Genomic DNA, 16,402 nt, shown 5'->3' on the forward strand with positions numbered 1-16,402 from the left:
GCCATCCAGTCCACCTCCCTGCTAAGAAGTAGGAAAATTGCATTCAAAGCACCCCCAACAGGTGGCCATCCAGCCTTTGCTTAAAAGTTTCCAAAGAAAGCTTTTAAGCAACACACTCTGAGGCAGAGAGTTCCACTGCCGAAACTATTACCAATCTCACTCATGCTTTATTCACGTCCCTTTTCTGAGAATTGCCTCACCCTCCACCAGTGGAACAGTTTACAATATAGACTGATTGTATCTGTTCCTGCATTAGCTTCCTGAGCTATATCTGGGATATTTATAGCATTTCTGTGATTTCACAAGATGACAACGTTTGGACTTCCCAGCTGCAGAATTTAGAAAACCTTCTCCCTGTTCTTTATATTAATACATCAAATAATAATTAAAGATAGGGATAACTTTATCATTCATGAAGACATGTTTCAGTATATTATTACTCCTTTACAAACTGGTATTATTATTATTATTATTATTATCGTTATTATTATATTTCTTATCTCCCTCTCCTTGAAGCACGTGACAACATCGCTAAAAACATATAATCATCTAAAACATTTTATAAAATACACATATTAAAACATATTTCTACAAAATACATATTAAAAGATGCAGAACAAAATTGAAACATAAATGCAAATTTAAACTTTGTGATTAAAACTGGCTGGAGGTCCGCCAGAAGAGGAATGTCTTCAATTGTGTTTTAAATTACGACAGCTCATTTAGCTGTCAGAGCTCTTTCGGCAGGTCATTCCACAGTCTCGGGGCAGCTGATGAAAAGGTCCTCTGGGTGGTGGTTGCCAGTCAAGTTGTGGCAGGCTGGAATAGCCGTCCCCAGAGGACCTAAATGTTTGGGGTAGATTATACAGGAGAAGTTGATTCTATAGGTAACCTGGATCCAAACCATGCAGGGCTCTAAAGGTCAAAACCAACACTTTGCAGTTTGCCTGGAAACTAATTAATAACAAATAATAATAAAACTTTATTTATATCTCACTCTATCTTCCCGAGGAGACTCAGCCAGTGGAGTGACTCAGTATGGTGTGTATTGGTACAAAGGTAGCCCAATGTAAAGTGCATTGCAGAAGTCCAGCCTTAAGGTTACCAGTGCATAGCAGATGGTAAGGGTGGTTGGTCTCATCAGATAACTGTTGAAGAGGAATTGCTTCTCAGCTAAATGAATATTAATGCTAATTATGAATCGTTACAAAACCCGAGTTTCCATATTATGAACATACAAGGCCTCATACTAACTGTGACTCAGAAGTAAGATCCTAGACAAGATCTCCATCTGGCATAAATTTTGTTAGCTGGTTTTAGAAATTCTGATCCACAAAGATCATTGTCTACAAGTTGGTTTCCATTATAATCATAACATAAAGTTGATTCATCAACACTTGAATGTTTTAAAAAGTTATGCTGATGTAAGTGGGAACTTTATAGATGGTATCCCAGGGTCAAACTAATCATGTTCCCTGGGATTAACACATTTTCTCAGCCACACGATTTCCTCACAGATATGTGCCTCAGCCAGGCATGTAGCCAGAAAAAAATGGGGGGGGGGTGTTAAACTCCCCCCACAGATGACTTTTCAGGCCTGTGTCTCCTTTTATGGCACTAGATCCCAACAAGGCCCTGAAATTACCATCATTGTACAAAGGTTCTTCATAGGCAATAGGTCCTGAATCATTGCTCCCTCTTTAAGCCGGTTCTTTTCAGCCACAAAGGACCATAGTTTCCACAACTGTTTTCTTCTGCTTTGTTCTTATTTCCTTTATCATCAAAATGTTTTCCACTGTGAATTAGCAAGAAGTTTTCAGCCAAGCACAAGTTGTTCTGATGATACTCTGCTTTTTGGTGTTGAAAATTTCTATTGCATTTTTCCATTGCACAAAAGGTTTAGCATCTTCCAAATATCACACAGTACTTACAGAGTACTTACAGAATGCACCTTGTACATGAAATGAGTAGGCCTTCCCAAATAAACCATGGAACACGAGCAAAGACAAGGAGCGGTGTCATTGTTAGATCTTTGATTTTATATGAACAAGACCTGGTTGTTGTAGGTTTTTCAGGCTATATGGCCATGTTCTAGAAGTGTTCACTCCTGATGTTTTGCTTGCATCTATGGCAGGCATCCTCAGAGGTAGTGAGGTCTGTTGGAAACTAGGAAAATTGGGTTTAAGTATCTGTGACAAGTCCAGGATGGCTCCAACAGACAAGAGTTCTTTCTCCCACCCTGGACATTCCACAGATATATAAACCCAATGTTCCTAGTTTCCAACAGACCTCACTGCCTCTGAGGATGCTTGCTATAGATGCAAGCAAAACATCAGGAGAGAATGCTTCTAGAACATGGCCATATAGCCCGAAAAACCTACAACAACCCAATCTTGTTCATATAAAATCAAAGGTCTAACAATGACACCGCTCCTTGTCTTTGCTCCTGTTCCATGGTTTATTTGGGAAGGCTTGGATTCGGTGGTTCCCAACCTTTCTTTAACCAGGGATCACTTTGACCAGGGGCCACTCTCCAACATTAGTACCAAAAGGGTACCAAAAGGGTTACGAATCAGTTTTTAGTCAACTTTAAATTTGGCTTTCTTATTTGGTGTGCTGATTCAGAAAATTTGGATAGACCACATCAGCTCTAGTTTCTAATACAGAACATATGCCACCCAGTAGTTGCCACCTATTCATCCACAGAAAACCGTATTTAATAATCTAGAGCTGATGTGGTCTATCCAAGGGGTCAGGACTGGTCAGTGACAGGGAAGGAGTGGCAGGTAGTGCGAAAAGAGTGGAAATAAAATAAAATAAAATAAAGAGGAAGGAGGCTTGCGAACCAGATTTACGGCCTCATGGCCCACTGATGGTCCACAGCCCACAGGTTAAGAACCATTAAATGAACCACTAGTAGACACCTCAGTTTACAGTTTCCTCAGTTTTCACCTGCAATTCAGATCAAATTGTGGGTAGGTTAACTTGGTCACTTACACTATATCAGCTATTGCAGATAAGTTGGTAGAAAGGTATGCAATACTAGTGTGAATAATCAAAATTTGGTTGAGATAGTGCTTGTCGTTCTGGAGGGACTCTAATTTTTGCTTTTCATATATTTGGCATAGAGGTTTGATTAACTGGTTAAAATTCATAAACTAGGTTTTTTTTATCTTAACATTTTGGGGGTTGTTTGAACCCCTAAACCATCCCCTTGGCTTGGCCTCAGCCATTATAGTTACAAATGAAGCTTTTATCTAACTTTCATCTGATCAGTCACAAAAAACATGCTAAGTGCAAGACATATAAATGAGGACAAGCATGCAAAAGACACATTTCACCACTTAAAACAGCACCTCTTCTCAAAACACTAAATATTGTGTCAACTTTAACCCTAGGCAGAGTCCAGTCCTACTAACACATGAGGTGCAAGGAGGACATATCAAGTCATAGTTTTAATGTGGGTTGGCATTCTCCTTTGAAATACAGGAAGCTAATGTATACTAATTAAGATTAGGAGTCTACAGCAGAATTATCTATTTTGTCTGTTGGTGGTGCTCTCCCATCCCTATTGCCAGATGACAACAACTAAAGCTCAGATATTTTTGCACATAAAGCACATCCTCATCTGCATGAACATATGAAACTTTCCTACATAAGAATCATAGGGTTGGAAGAGCCCAACCCCCTGCCAAGAAGCAGGAAAATCACATTCAAAGCACCCTTGACAGATGGCCATCCAACCTCTGTTTAAAAGCCAAAGGAGCCTGCACCACATTCTGGGCCAGAGAGTTCCACTGCTGAACAGCTCTCATAGTCAGGAAGTTCTTCCTAAAGTTCAATCTCTTTTCCTGTAATTTGAAGCCAGTGCCCCAAGTCGTTCTCTCCAGGGCAGCAGAAACAAGCTTGCTCCCTCCTCCCTATGACTTCCCCTCACATATTTATACATGGTCATTGTGATTCGTGTCTCCTCCCAGGCTTCTCTTCTGCAGGCTAAACATGCCCAGCTTCTAAAGTCAATCTTCATAGGGCTCGGTCTCCAAATCCTTGATCATTTTAGTTATTTTAGTTATTTATTTACTACATTTATATACCGCCCCTCTCAGCCTAAGGGCGACTCGGTGCAGTTAATAATTGGCAACAATTTAAAGTCAAAACAATTACAACAAATAAAGAATCATACAATACTATTAAAACACTAGCAAACAATATAAAAATATAAAAACCGTACAAAGCCTTAAGAACATTATCATAAGCGTCGTAAGCATCATAGTTGCTCTTCTCTGGACACATTCCAGCTTGTCGCCATCTCCACCCCCATAAGAGGGTGACTATATATTACCAACTTAGTACATTCCTGGTTGTCTTTGCTGCTAATGTGATATAAGAGCGTAATAGAGCACTTCAAGGCGCCTACCATTCTGCCATCTGCTGCTAGATTGCACCAGCACTTACGCCCCTTTCCTGTCCCTCTATGCCGCACTTTAATTATTGTTGAACAGTATTGAGTATCGATTGCACTTTAGACCTAGCACTTTATGAATGTGCCCGACGACACGTAGTGTGGTTGCTGATTGAATATTATTACTGACGGTGTTGTACTTAAAACTTGTGCACTTTAAGAACTATCTTATTGGTGTGGCCGGAACACCTACCACCACCTGTATTGCTGCTATCCATGTGGTTCCCCACTCCCCTTTATGTACTGTCCCTGTTACTACTGTGTAGCGGAGGGGGCAGGAGAGGAGGTGGGCTGGAGCCTGCGAATGAAAATGGGGTGGGGAGGGGGGAGGAGGGGGAGAGAGGATGTTGGCAAGAACCAAAAAATCTAACAACGAGCAAAGCAGAAAGCAAGTTCTTGACTTTGGATTGCGGCATGGAGGGGGGGAGGTGTTCCAATAGCCGAGGGGCCCCCATAGAGGTCGTGGTGGGAAGGAGGAGATGCGGAAAAAGGAGACCTCAAATTCGGCCTAATTCGGACCGCTTATCCATATTAACAACCCCCAACCGGTCTCCTAAGGTAAATTGGTGTAACCAGGTGAGCGGATCCTCTGGTTTGAAGGTGGTGTTGTTGAACGCCAGATCTGTCAACGGAAAAACGACCTGGATCCAGGATCTAATCCTGGAGGAGCGGGCAGATCTGGCGTGCATCACGGAGACCTGGTTGGATGAAGCTGGGGGCGTAAACCTCTCCCAGCTTTGTCCTCCAGGCTTCTCCGTGCAACACCAACCAAGAGCCGGAGGACGGGGAGGCGGGGTCGCAGTGGTCTATAGAGATTCCATCCATCTGACCAGGAGTCCCATCCCGCAGACCACAAATTTTGAATGCGTCCACCTGAGGGTGGGTGACCGGGACAGAATAGGGATTCTGTTAGTGTACCGTCCACCTCGCTGCACTACAGTCTCCCTACCTGAGCTAGCGGGGGTGGTCTCGAGCCTGGCGGTGGAGTCCCAACGGCTTCTTGTGCTGGGGGACTTCAACATCCATGCCGAGGCGACCCTCACGGGAGCGGCTCAGGACTTCATGTCTGCCATGGCAACCATGGGGCTGTCCCAATGAATAACTGGCCCCACCCACTGCGCTGGACACACATTGGACTTGGTCTTCTACCAGGTATGGGATCAGGGTGGCGGTGTGGAGGAGTTGTCTATCTCTCCGTTGCCATGGACCGACCACTTCCTGATCAGATTTAGGCTCACTGCGGCCCCTAACCTCCGCAAAGGTGGAGGACCCATTAAGATGGTCCGCCCCAGGAGGCTTATGGATCCGAATGGATTCCTGACGGCTCTTGGGGATTTTCCCGCCGCCTCGGTAGGTGACCATGTCGAGGCCTTGGTCGCTCTCTGGAATGGGGAGATGACCAGGGCAATTGACAGGATCGCTCCGGAACGTCCCCTCTCAAGTAACCGAGCTAAACCAGCTCCTTGGTTCACTGAGGAGCTGGCAGCGATGAAGCGAAGGAAGAGGGAACTAGAGAGCGTGTGGCGCTCGGACCCAAGCGAGCCAAATCGAGCACGGTTTGTGTCCTTTTTAAGGGCATATGCCGCGGCAATAAAAGCCACAAAGAAAACTTTCTTTGCGGCTACTATTGCGTCCGCAAAAAACCGTCCGGCGGAGTTGTTTCGGATTGTCAGAGGCCTTTTAACTCCCCCTACCTCAGGTGGGAGCCCTGACAATTCGGCCACGCGCTGTGAAGCATTTGCTCGGTTCTTTGCAGACAAAGTCGCTTTGATCCGCTCTGGGCTGGACACCACTTTAAATGCAGTCTCCGTGGATGTGACACAAGCACCTGCTTGTCCCATTTTGATGGATTCTTTTCAGTTTGTGAAGCCCGAGGATGTGGACAAGATACTTGGAGGAATGAGGCCTACCACGTCCATCCTAGACCCCTGCCCATCCTGGCTTCTGAAGGAGGCCAGAGGGGGATTGGCCGAGTGGGTAACGGTGGTGGTTAATGCCTCCCTTCGGGAAGGCAAGATTCCAGCGAGCCTAAAACAGGCTATTATAAAGCCGCTGTTGAAGAAACCATCATTGGACCCCACCAAATTCGACAACTTTCGGCCTGTTTCCAATCTTCCCTTTTTGGGCAAAGTCATGGAAAGCGTGGTGGCCTCACAACTCCAGGTATTCTTGAGAGACACGGATTATCTGGATTCGGCACAGTCTGGTTTCAGACCGGGACATGGTACCGAGACGGTCTTGGTCGCCTTAGTGGATGATCTGCGCCGGGAGCTAGACAGGGGGAGTGTGTCCCTGTTGGTGCTCCTGGACCTCTCAGCGGCCTTCGATACCGTCGACCACGGTATTCTTCTGGGGCGCCTTGCAGAGATGGGTCTTGGGGGCACTGCTTTGCAGTGGCTCCAGTCATTTCTGGAGGGTCGTACCCAGAAGGTGTTGTTGGGGGACTCCTGTTCAACACCACAGCCTTTGACCTGTGGGGTTCCTCAGGGCTCCATCTTGTCCCCCATGCTGTTTAACATCTACATGAAGCCGCTGGGTGAGATCATCCGGAGTTTCGGGGTGCGGTGTCATCTGTACGCAGATGATGTCCAACTCTGTCACTCCTTCCCACCTGCTACTAAGGAGGCTGTCGAAGTCCTGAACCGGTGCCTGGCCGCTGTAACGGTCTGGATGAGGGCGAACAAACTGAAATTAAATCCAGACAAGACAGAGGTACTCCTGGTCAGTCGCAAGGCCGAGCAGGGTATAGGGTTACAGCCTGTGCTGGACGGGGTCGCACTCCCCTTGAAGGCGCAGGTTCGCAGCTTGGGTGTGACCCTGGATTCATCGCTGAGCCTGGATCCCCAGGTTCCAGCGGTGACCAGGGGAGCATTTGCACAGCTTAGGCTCGTGCGCCAGCTGCGCCCGTACCTTGGGAAGTCTGACTTGGCCACGGTGGTACACGCTTTGGTCACATCCCGCCTCGACTACTGCAACGCTCTCTACGTGGGGCTGCCCTTGAAGACGGCCCGGAAGCTTCAGCTAGTCCAGCGCGCGGCAGCCATGTTGTTAACAGGAGCAGGACGCAGGGAGCATACAACGCCCTTGTTGTCCCAGCTCCACTGGCTGCCGATTTGCTACCGGGCCCAATTTAAGGTGCTGGTGTTATCCTACAAAGCCCTAAACGGTTCCGGCCCAAAATACCTTGCAGACCGCATCTCGGCCTACGAGCCCACGAGGACCTTGAGATCATCTGGGGAGGCCCTTCTCTCGGTCCCGCCTGCCTCACAGGCACGCCTGGCGGGGACGAGAGAGCGGGCCTTCTCGGTGGTGGCCCCCCGGCTGTGGAACTCCCTCCCTGCTGAAGTTAGACAGGCGCCCTCCCTCATGGCCTTTCGTAAGGGCCTGAAATCATGGCTTTTCGAGATGGCCTTCAACTGAGTGCTATGTTATTGGAAATGATGACCGGAATGGACTACGACTATGAGATTGATTATGACCCCATGATAAGACGAAGCGGATTTTTAGTATAAGTAGATGTTATGTAGTAGTAGAATGTTGTTGTGCTGTCTTGACCTATTGTAAATTGTCTTTTCTATGTTTTTGTACACCGCCACGAATCGCCCTAGGGCTGAGAGCGGCGGTTAATAAATGCAAGTAATAAATAATAAATAAATAAATAATCTCCCATCAATTGTGGTGCCCAGAATTGGACACATGATTCCAGGTGTGGGCTGACCAAGGCAGAATAGAGGGGTTGCATGACTTCCCTGGATCTCGACACTATACTCCTATTTATGTAGGCCAAAATCCCAGAAGAAGAAGAAGAATCTTACTGGATTAGTCCAAAGATTTATCCAGTCTAGCATTCTGTTCCCACAGTGGCCAGCCAAATGGCCTGAGGGGAAAATGTCCTCCTAACAGATGTTTTCCTAGCAGCAGACTTGAGGGCAACAACATCCTCCCAAGTTGCGTTCTCCACTAACTGGTATTCAGAAGCACATTGTCTTTGGTATTGGAAGTAATATTTAGCACTCATTGCTTTAATATACTGCTATTAGTCCATCTGGGCCAGTTTCCTTTGATCTGAGTAGCAGCAAACTTTACATAAAACAGAAAATCTATGAATAAACTCCCATGGCTTTTAAGGATTAAATGTAAAACAGCAGGAGGAAACCCATGTAAGACTGTGGCTAATGGACTACAAGAGGGCCTCTAACTGTTTCCTTTCTTGATTTTTTTCCAATTTTAATCATGCCACTTTGGAGCTGCTATTTGAAACAATTACAACTACCTGCCAGCATTGCCTGGCAAAAGCAAATATCTTTTTGCAATGGGGAAACCAATGTTTCTGATCCACCCCCCCCCCCCCCCCACAAATACTTTTAAATGAACAAAAGCAGATATCTTGGGCTGGATTAACATTGCCATATAATGTAGTTTAAATCTGCATTATATAGTCAGTGTAGACCAACATAATGCAGTTCAATTCATTATATATAATGCAGTTAAACAACATCAACTCATTGTGCAATTATATATAATGCAGTTAAACAACTGAACAGATTCAAACTGCCGTGGTAATGCAGATTCAAAGGAGTTGCAGTGGTAGGATGGATAAACCCTTGTGCTGCTGAACTGCTGTCATGAAGGTTGGTTTAACTGCTGATGAAGGTCAGCAGTATGATCTGCAAGACAGGGTGAGCTCTCATTTGTCAGCTTCAGTTCCTGCCAACCTAGCTGTTGGAAAACATGTAATGTGATGTGTAAGTAGATAAATAGGTACCACTTTGGTTGGAAAAGGCAAAGAGTTGCTCGAAGCAATCTTGCCAGCCACACCATCAGGAGATGACAATAATGGCTCCTCGACTTGAAAATGGAGGAAAGCACCTCCCAGAGTAGATACTGTCTCCAGAAGCCGGAAATGAAAAAGGAGAAGCTTCTGCCTTTTTTGTGTTTGTGTGTCCCATTGTTTATAATTGTAAAAGCATTGAATGTTTGTGCGGCACTTCATCACACTAGAGGAAAAAATCCACTTAAAATCTGGTTTCTGCTACCTACAGAATTCTGGGGTTTGTAGTTTAGGGAGGAGCCTTTAACAGCCTCACTAAACTACAAACCCCAGAAGTCTTCAGGAGGCAGAAACCAGATTTTAAGTGGAATCTTTTCTCTAGTGATGATTATGTAAAATGCTGTAATCCACTCTGAGTTCCCTAGGGGAGAAGGGTGAAATATAAATACAGTGCATTCTTATTATTTTTCATTATATGGCAGTGTAGATCCAACCTAAGTCAGAAATTACTGTATCCATTTAGTTTGACCCTCATTAATATTTCCACCCTCATTCATCAGATTTCTGCTCAGGAGAGTCGGAGGAAGAAGAAAGAATATGTGGAGTGTCTGGAGAAAAAGTAAGTTGGTTCTGCTTTCTGAGCAGCCTCTTTAAGTTAATTTTAGACTGGCAAGGTCACTGGTTTCTCTTGCACTTGACTGAATACTGAAGATTACTGGATCTGCAAGATGGCAAACCTCTTCAAAAGACATGCATCCCTTTTATGTGACACCTCATACAAATGTTTCTTCTTTTAGGGATCAGTCACTGCCCAAATACTCTATTTCTTCCTTTCTTAGTTTATATTCTGCTTTTCTCTCCAAAATAGTTTTCAAGGTGGTTCAAAATAATAGTATGTTTAAAAAAAAACCTGAAACAGAAAACAAGACCAGATATCAAACAGTAAAATTAAAATGGCTGTTTAAAAATAAATCACGTTTTTATCATAACATTAAGAGAAGTATGGCATGCACCTGGTAATGAGCTTCATCCTCAGTAGCCAGTTAATTGCCAAACTCAATATTAGTAGGTTCTTACCATTAACATCATGATAACTCTGAAGACATTTAATCCACGACCCCCAAACCTTTTTTTTATTTCAACCCAATCTCAGCCTGTGAGGCAATATGACAGATATAACCCATTGCTGGTTATGTGCCAATAGATCGGGCTTGGACAAACTTCAGCCCTACAGGTGTTTTGGACTTCAACTCCCAGAATTCCTAACAGCCTCAGACCCTTTAAGCAGCTGAGGGGGGAAAAGGAAAAGGCCTGAGGCTGTTAGGAATTCTGGGAGTTGAAGTCCAGAACACCTGGTGGGCCAAAGTTTGCCCATGTCTGCAATAGAATTACACAGATTATCCTTGGTAAGTTATATGTTTCAGTGTCAAATAAATGAGTCACCTGAAGTATATCTAAAGGTGGATTATAGAGCATTTGCCATTGCTTCCATCATAGGCTGAGAGAGTATAACTTGCCCAAGGTCACCTAGTTGGTTTCTATGGCAGAGTAGGAATGAGAAGGAACCCTGGCCTCCCAGTGTCCTAATCCAACCCTCAAACCACTATATCACGCTGGCTGTCATATATAGATAATGTTGCTAGAAGACCAATGGTGGAAGTTGTAATTCAACCTATTTAGGAAGAAAATGAGTTTGAGAAGGCTGGATAATAAATGGGTTAGTCTTTTTAGTGCCACTCATCTATATTAACAGTAATAAGAATAAGAATAGTAATAATACACTTTATTTATATTCCACCCTTCTCCTCTAGGGGACTCAGAGCTGTTTACAGCATACATAGGCAAACATTCAGTTTACAATCATATACAATGAGACAACAAACACAAACAAAGGCAGAGGCTTCTCCTTTCATTTCCAGCTTCTGGAGGCAGTGCTCATCTCTGGCTCTGGGAAGGTACTTTCCCCATTTTCAAGCAGAGGAGCCTGTGTTGTCACCTGCTAGTTGTGTGGCCGGCAAGATTGCTTGGAGTATCTCTTTGCTTTTTCCCACCGAAGTAGTACCTATTTATCTACTCACATTTGCATGTTTTGAACTGCTAGGTTGGCAGGAGCTGGAGCTCACCCTGTCTTGCAGATTTGAACAGTCAACCTCAGGTCAGCAGGTCAGCCGCACAAAGGTTTAACCCATTGTGCCACTGTGGCTCAAACATTATACAAAATTCTTTGTATTTTATGCTTTATGGGGCCACCAGATTCTCAGAGAATAGGACATCGATTGAATAAATAAATGTGTGCAATGTTGCATGTTTTATCATGCACTTTAAAATCAAACCATATTTCCATTATGTAAATGACACATGCATGTGAGAGGGAATGTGTGTAGGCTTGTTTAAAAAAATGAAAGCTAACCCTGTAGTTTCCCAAATACTGTAAATTGTTAATTCAAGATGGAAGACAAACCAGAGTTGTTACAGCATACAGATTCCCTAAATCCTGTTTCCATCAATTGAATTTGCTAGAGGGTGAGAAGTCAGTGGCCTTGAGTTTGCTATCAAATACACTATTCTTCATCCGTTCTCTATGGTCTCATTGACCTTCCTTTGGGAGTGAATGTGTAAATGAAAAGAATGTTAGGTTCTCTTCACCCATGGAGTTCATTGAACTATTTTGGTTGCAGCCATCATCTTCTTAGCTTAGATTAGGCTAGCTTAGCCAACTTCACACGTCTATAGTGAATATATTACCAAGTGTTATATAAGATGAGGTTTGTATAACTTTAAACCTTAACAGATTGTGGAGCAGGAGTAGATACTGTAAAGTTCAATCAAGGAGGACTAAGGCCCCTTCTAGGCTGCTATATAAAATCCAGATTTTCTGCTTTGAACCAATTGTTTGAGCCATCTTCTCCCATCACAACTGTTGTGGAGAAAAGAAAGATAGGCACAGAGGAGTGCCCAGCTCTGTTCTTTTTTTGCCAAAAGACATCATCCATTGGACCTGCATAACTTCCCGAGAAGCCAAAATTATCTGGGACTTGCATGGGATAATTATTCCAGGACTGTTGCTAGTTCAGTTACATCTGAAGTTTTTCCTCTCTGAATTCCAGGTTTCACTGCCAGGGTTTCTCAGTGAACTGTAATGTTAAATAGTTATCTGTTGTCTTTCCACTGGCTGTTGAAGATCTTTCTGTTTATTTAGGCACCTGCATATCAATCACATGAAAAGAAGTTATTTTAATTGGGGTGCATTTTTATCATTTTAAGGGTCTTTAACAACTCTTTTAAGTTAAGGTTTTAATACAGGCGTTTACTTGTTTTAAAACTTTTGTTATTTATTGTTTTAACTCATCATGAGCCTCATTAAGAGGAAGAGGAGATATAAATAAAAAGTATATGCATTTTGGGGGAAAGAGTTGTATGTGTAGTTGTCTCTATGTTATAATCAGCACTGCATCTTTCTCCATTTGAGGTGCTCTGTAAGCATTTGGACTGTAATGCCATTAATCCTCAAAAAACATTGTTGACCAGAAATCAACAATGCTATTTGAGCTTTGTCCTGGCTGTTGTTTACTGAACCAATATGTACCCATTGACTTCATGTCTGGTCCTCATGGAGCAGATTCTGGGAAAAGGTGTGGACATTTAGGGAAAATGTGTAAAGGGAACTCTTTTTTCTCTCCCTTTTCCAGGGTTGAATCATATACATCTGAGAACAATGAATTGTGGAAAAAAGTGGAGACGTTAGAAAATGCCAATAGGTGAGTGGAACCAATGTTGGTGTTTGAATGAAAGGTGCTGCCAAGCAGGAAGATCAGGGGAATGCTGGGAACACATTGCAAAAGAGAAGATCAACACGCTCTTTTACTTCTTGGCAGATCCTGAGATGTTCTTCAAGTCTTTGGGGTCTTTTTCCTTCTCCTTCAATAGAAATGGCAAGTCAGCTGGATATGGTTAGCCAACAAGGAATATTTGTGTTGGGACACAGGAAAGAAATTTTCAGCTGAGTTGGAGAGAGATTGGCAGGCTTTTTCTCTCTGTCCTTCAATTCCATCATTGTGGATTCCATTCTCAAATCTAGCATTTAAACTCTGTTGCTGAAGTTGACTCCAGAGCTCTCCTTAAGCTAGCGTTTCTCAACCTGTGGGTTGCGAGAGGGTTTCGGAGGGGTTGCCACACATATATTTCTGGTGGTTTTAGGAACACCTTTGGCAGAGGAGGTTGAAGATCTCTCCGCCTGTCCTTCTCTTCCTTTTTGGAAACAGACAGCGAATCCTCCCACCAAAAGCCCTCCTCCACTATGATTAGCAGGGCTCTCAACCGGCCTCTCAGCCAAAGGAGGACTGTTTCTGAGACTCCAAGTGGGGAGGGGAGAACAGGCGTGCTCAGCACATGGCAGTGTGGTGCGAATGTGCAGGTGAGGGAGAGCGTGCGAGGCTGAAGGGAGGTTCACGCCAGTGAGTCCCTTCAAGGCATGGGGTTCTATTTAATTCCATCATTGATGGGATTCAGAATGTTCTTTGATTGTAGGTTAACTATAAATCCCAGCAACTACACCTCCCAAATGACAAAACCAATCCCCCGCCCAACACCACCAGTATTCAAATTTGGGCGTATCGGGTATTTCTGCCAAATTTGGTCCAGTGAATTAAAATACATCCTGCATATCAGATATTTACATGACAATTCATAACAGTAGCAAAATGACAGTTATGAAGTAGCAACAAAAAATATTTTATGGTTAGTGGTCACAACAACATGAGGAACTGTATTAAGGGGTTGCTGCATTCGGAAGGTTGAGAACCACTGTCTTAAGCTGACATCCTCTTCCTGTTCTCAGTAGTCCTCTTGGCCTTGGGCCTGCTTGTCTGCCAGTCTAAATAAAATCTACCTAGGAATGGCTTCTAGTGTGAGGCTTAACATCAATGTCAGCTCGGAAGGGAAGGAAGGGAAGGGACTCGAGCAGGCCCGTAGCCAGGATTTCGTTTCGGGGGGGGGGGGGGGGGGGGGCTGAATTTTTTTTCAGGGGGGTTTCGGGGGGGCTGAGTTTCGGGGGGGGGGCTGAGTCTGAGTGAAAGAGGGGCTAGCCTAGCAAACCTTTTGTATCGTTACCCCAATACCCTCATGCATATGGGATATATTGAGTATGGTGATCAGATCATTATATGAATAAACATAACAGTTTAAATAATGCACCATTAAGGCCTTTTCGCGAACCACCATGAGAATAGTGCTTCCAAGAAGTGTTAAAAAATATTGGAGTCCTCATGGACAAGTTAAACATGAGCCAACAATGCGATGCGGCAGCTAAAAAAGCCAATGGGATTTTGACCTCCATAAAGAGGAGTATAGTGTCTAGATCCAGGGAAGCCATGCTACCCCTCTATTCTGCCTTGGTCAGACCACACCTGGAATACAGTGTCCAGTTCTGGGCACCACAATTGAAGGGAGATGTTGACAAGATGGAATTTGTCCAGAGGAGGGCAACTAAAATTATCAAGGGTCTGGAGAACAAGACCTATGAGGAGCGTCTTAAAGAGCTGAGCATGTTTAACCTTCAGAAGAGAAGACTGAGAGGAGACATTTATGCCCATGTATAAATATGTGAGGGGAAGTCATAAGGAGGAGGGAGCAAGCTTGTTTTCTGCTGCCCTGGAGACTAGGATGCAGAAAAATGGCTTCAAACTACAGGAAAGGAGATTCCATCTGAACATTAGGAAGAACTTCCTAACGGTGAGAGCTGTTCAGCAGTGGACTCTCTGCCTTGGAGTGTGTTGGAGCCTCCTTCTTTGGAGGCTTTTAAACAGAGGCTGGATGGCCATCTGTCAGGGGTGCCTTGAATGGGTTTTTCCTGCTTCTTAGCAGGAGGTTGGACTAGATGGTCTATGAGGTATCTTCCAGCTCTATGATTCTATGAGAAGTCTATGAAAGGCAGTTATGACTATGGAATGGTTTTCTTATGGAAGGCCTGTTTTCAAAAGTTAAACTCTTGTATGCAGTTGGGCTAGAATCCTAAGGACTGGTGCCAGATACAGTTTGATAGCTCCTTCGTCTAAGTAAACTCTTCCTCGGCCAGAGCTTTGGAAGTTTTACTCTTTTAAAACCACAACTCCTGAAATACCCCAGCTAGCAGTCCAAAAAGTTAACTTTCTCAAGCTCTGCACAAGCATGTACTCTTTTTCTCTGTCTTTAAATCAAGGGTGGCATATCCCTGTAAGGCTCCACTAGGGGCTCCTGCCTTACATGACATAACCCCATCTAAGTACCTGAGGTTGCATAACAAACAGACTCTGGCCATAAACTGAGCAGTTACCTGCACAGTCCAAGGGGTCCATTTTCCTATCTCACAGCCTCTTTGCCCCAGTAATTAGTTTCCTCTCCTGCTTCCTGAGCAGAAAAAAAATCTGGGTTGTTGTGTGTTTTCCGGGTTGTATGGCCATGTTCCTGAAGCATTCTCTCCTGACATTTCACCTACATCTATGGCAGGCATCCTCAGAGGTTGTGACCTCATAGCAGGCATCCTCATAGGATCCCTGCCATAGATGCAGGTAAAACGTCAGGAGGGAATGCTTTGGGAACATGGCCGTTCAGCCAGGAAAACACTCAACAGCCCAGTTATTCTAGTCATGAAAGCCTGAAAAAAATTCACTTCATGTAGCAATGAGAGGAAACAGTTGGAGGAGTTTGCCTGCCCTCCTATGAAGGGCCAAAGGAGAATGAAGTGTGACTTGATGAAATCTGGGCAAAGCAATTCTCAGGAAACAGGCGATTCACCACCACCACCACCTCTTCTTCCTCTTATACAAATATTCTGTTGACAGTCAGAAACAAGAGCTCACTTTGCACTACCAACCTTCCTGGTCTGTTTGACCTGAAGTTTGTAGGAACCCATGGTCCAATACGGCCGCTTCTGATTTTAATTACTGAAGCAGGCTCTGGACTTTTATTAACCACAGAGCAGCTGCCTCCCAACTTGCCATTTTGTGGATTTGTTTGCTTACACACACACACACACTCTTCCCCAACCACAACCATGAATATCCTGGCTGTAGTCCAAGACACAAGGTTGCAGAAGGCTGCCATAGATAATTTAGCTAGTTGCCCTGTAGGAGGCAAGGCTGGAAACAACTTCTGCATGTCACCACGTAACTTCTGTGTCCATGTGATCCTTC

At 44.3% G+C, this 16,402-nt stretch overlaps 1 protein-coding gene across 1 annotated transcript in view; it reads left to right on the top strand.

Moving 5' to 3' along the window:
• Nucleotides 1-16,402, top strand: part of CREB3L1 (cAMP responsive element binding protein 3 like 1) — a 121,315-nt gene that overhangs the window by 90,540 nt on the left and 14,373 nt on the right. The window contains exons 7-8 of the mRNA XM_060763915.2: nucleotides 9,794-9,852; nucleotides 12,923-12,991. Of these exons, the coding sequence (XP_060619898.2) occupies nucleotides 9,794-9,852; nucleotides 12,923-12,991 (128 nt within the window). The remainder of the gene's footprint in view (nucleotides 1-9,793; nucleotides 9,853-12,922; nucleotides 12,992-16,402) is intronic.

This window comes from Anolis sagrei, chromosome 1 (assembly GCF_037176765.1).
Source record: "Anolis sagrei isolate rAnoSag1 chromosome 1, rAnoSag1.mat, whole genome shotgun sequence".
Lineage (NCBI taxonomy): Eukaryota > Metazoa > Chordata > Lepidosauria > Squamata > Dactyloidae > Anolis > Anolis sagrei.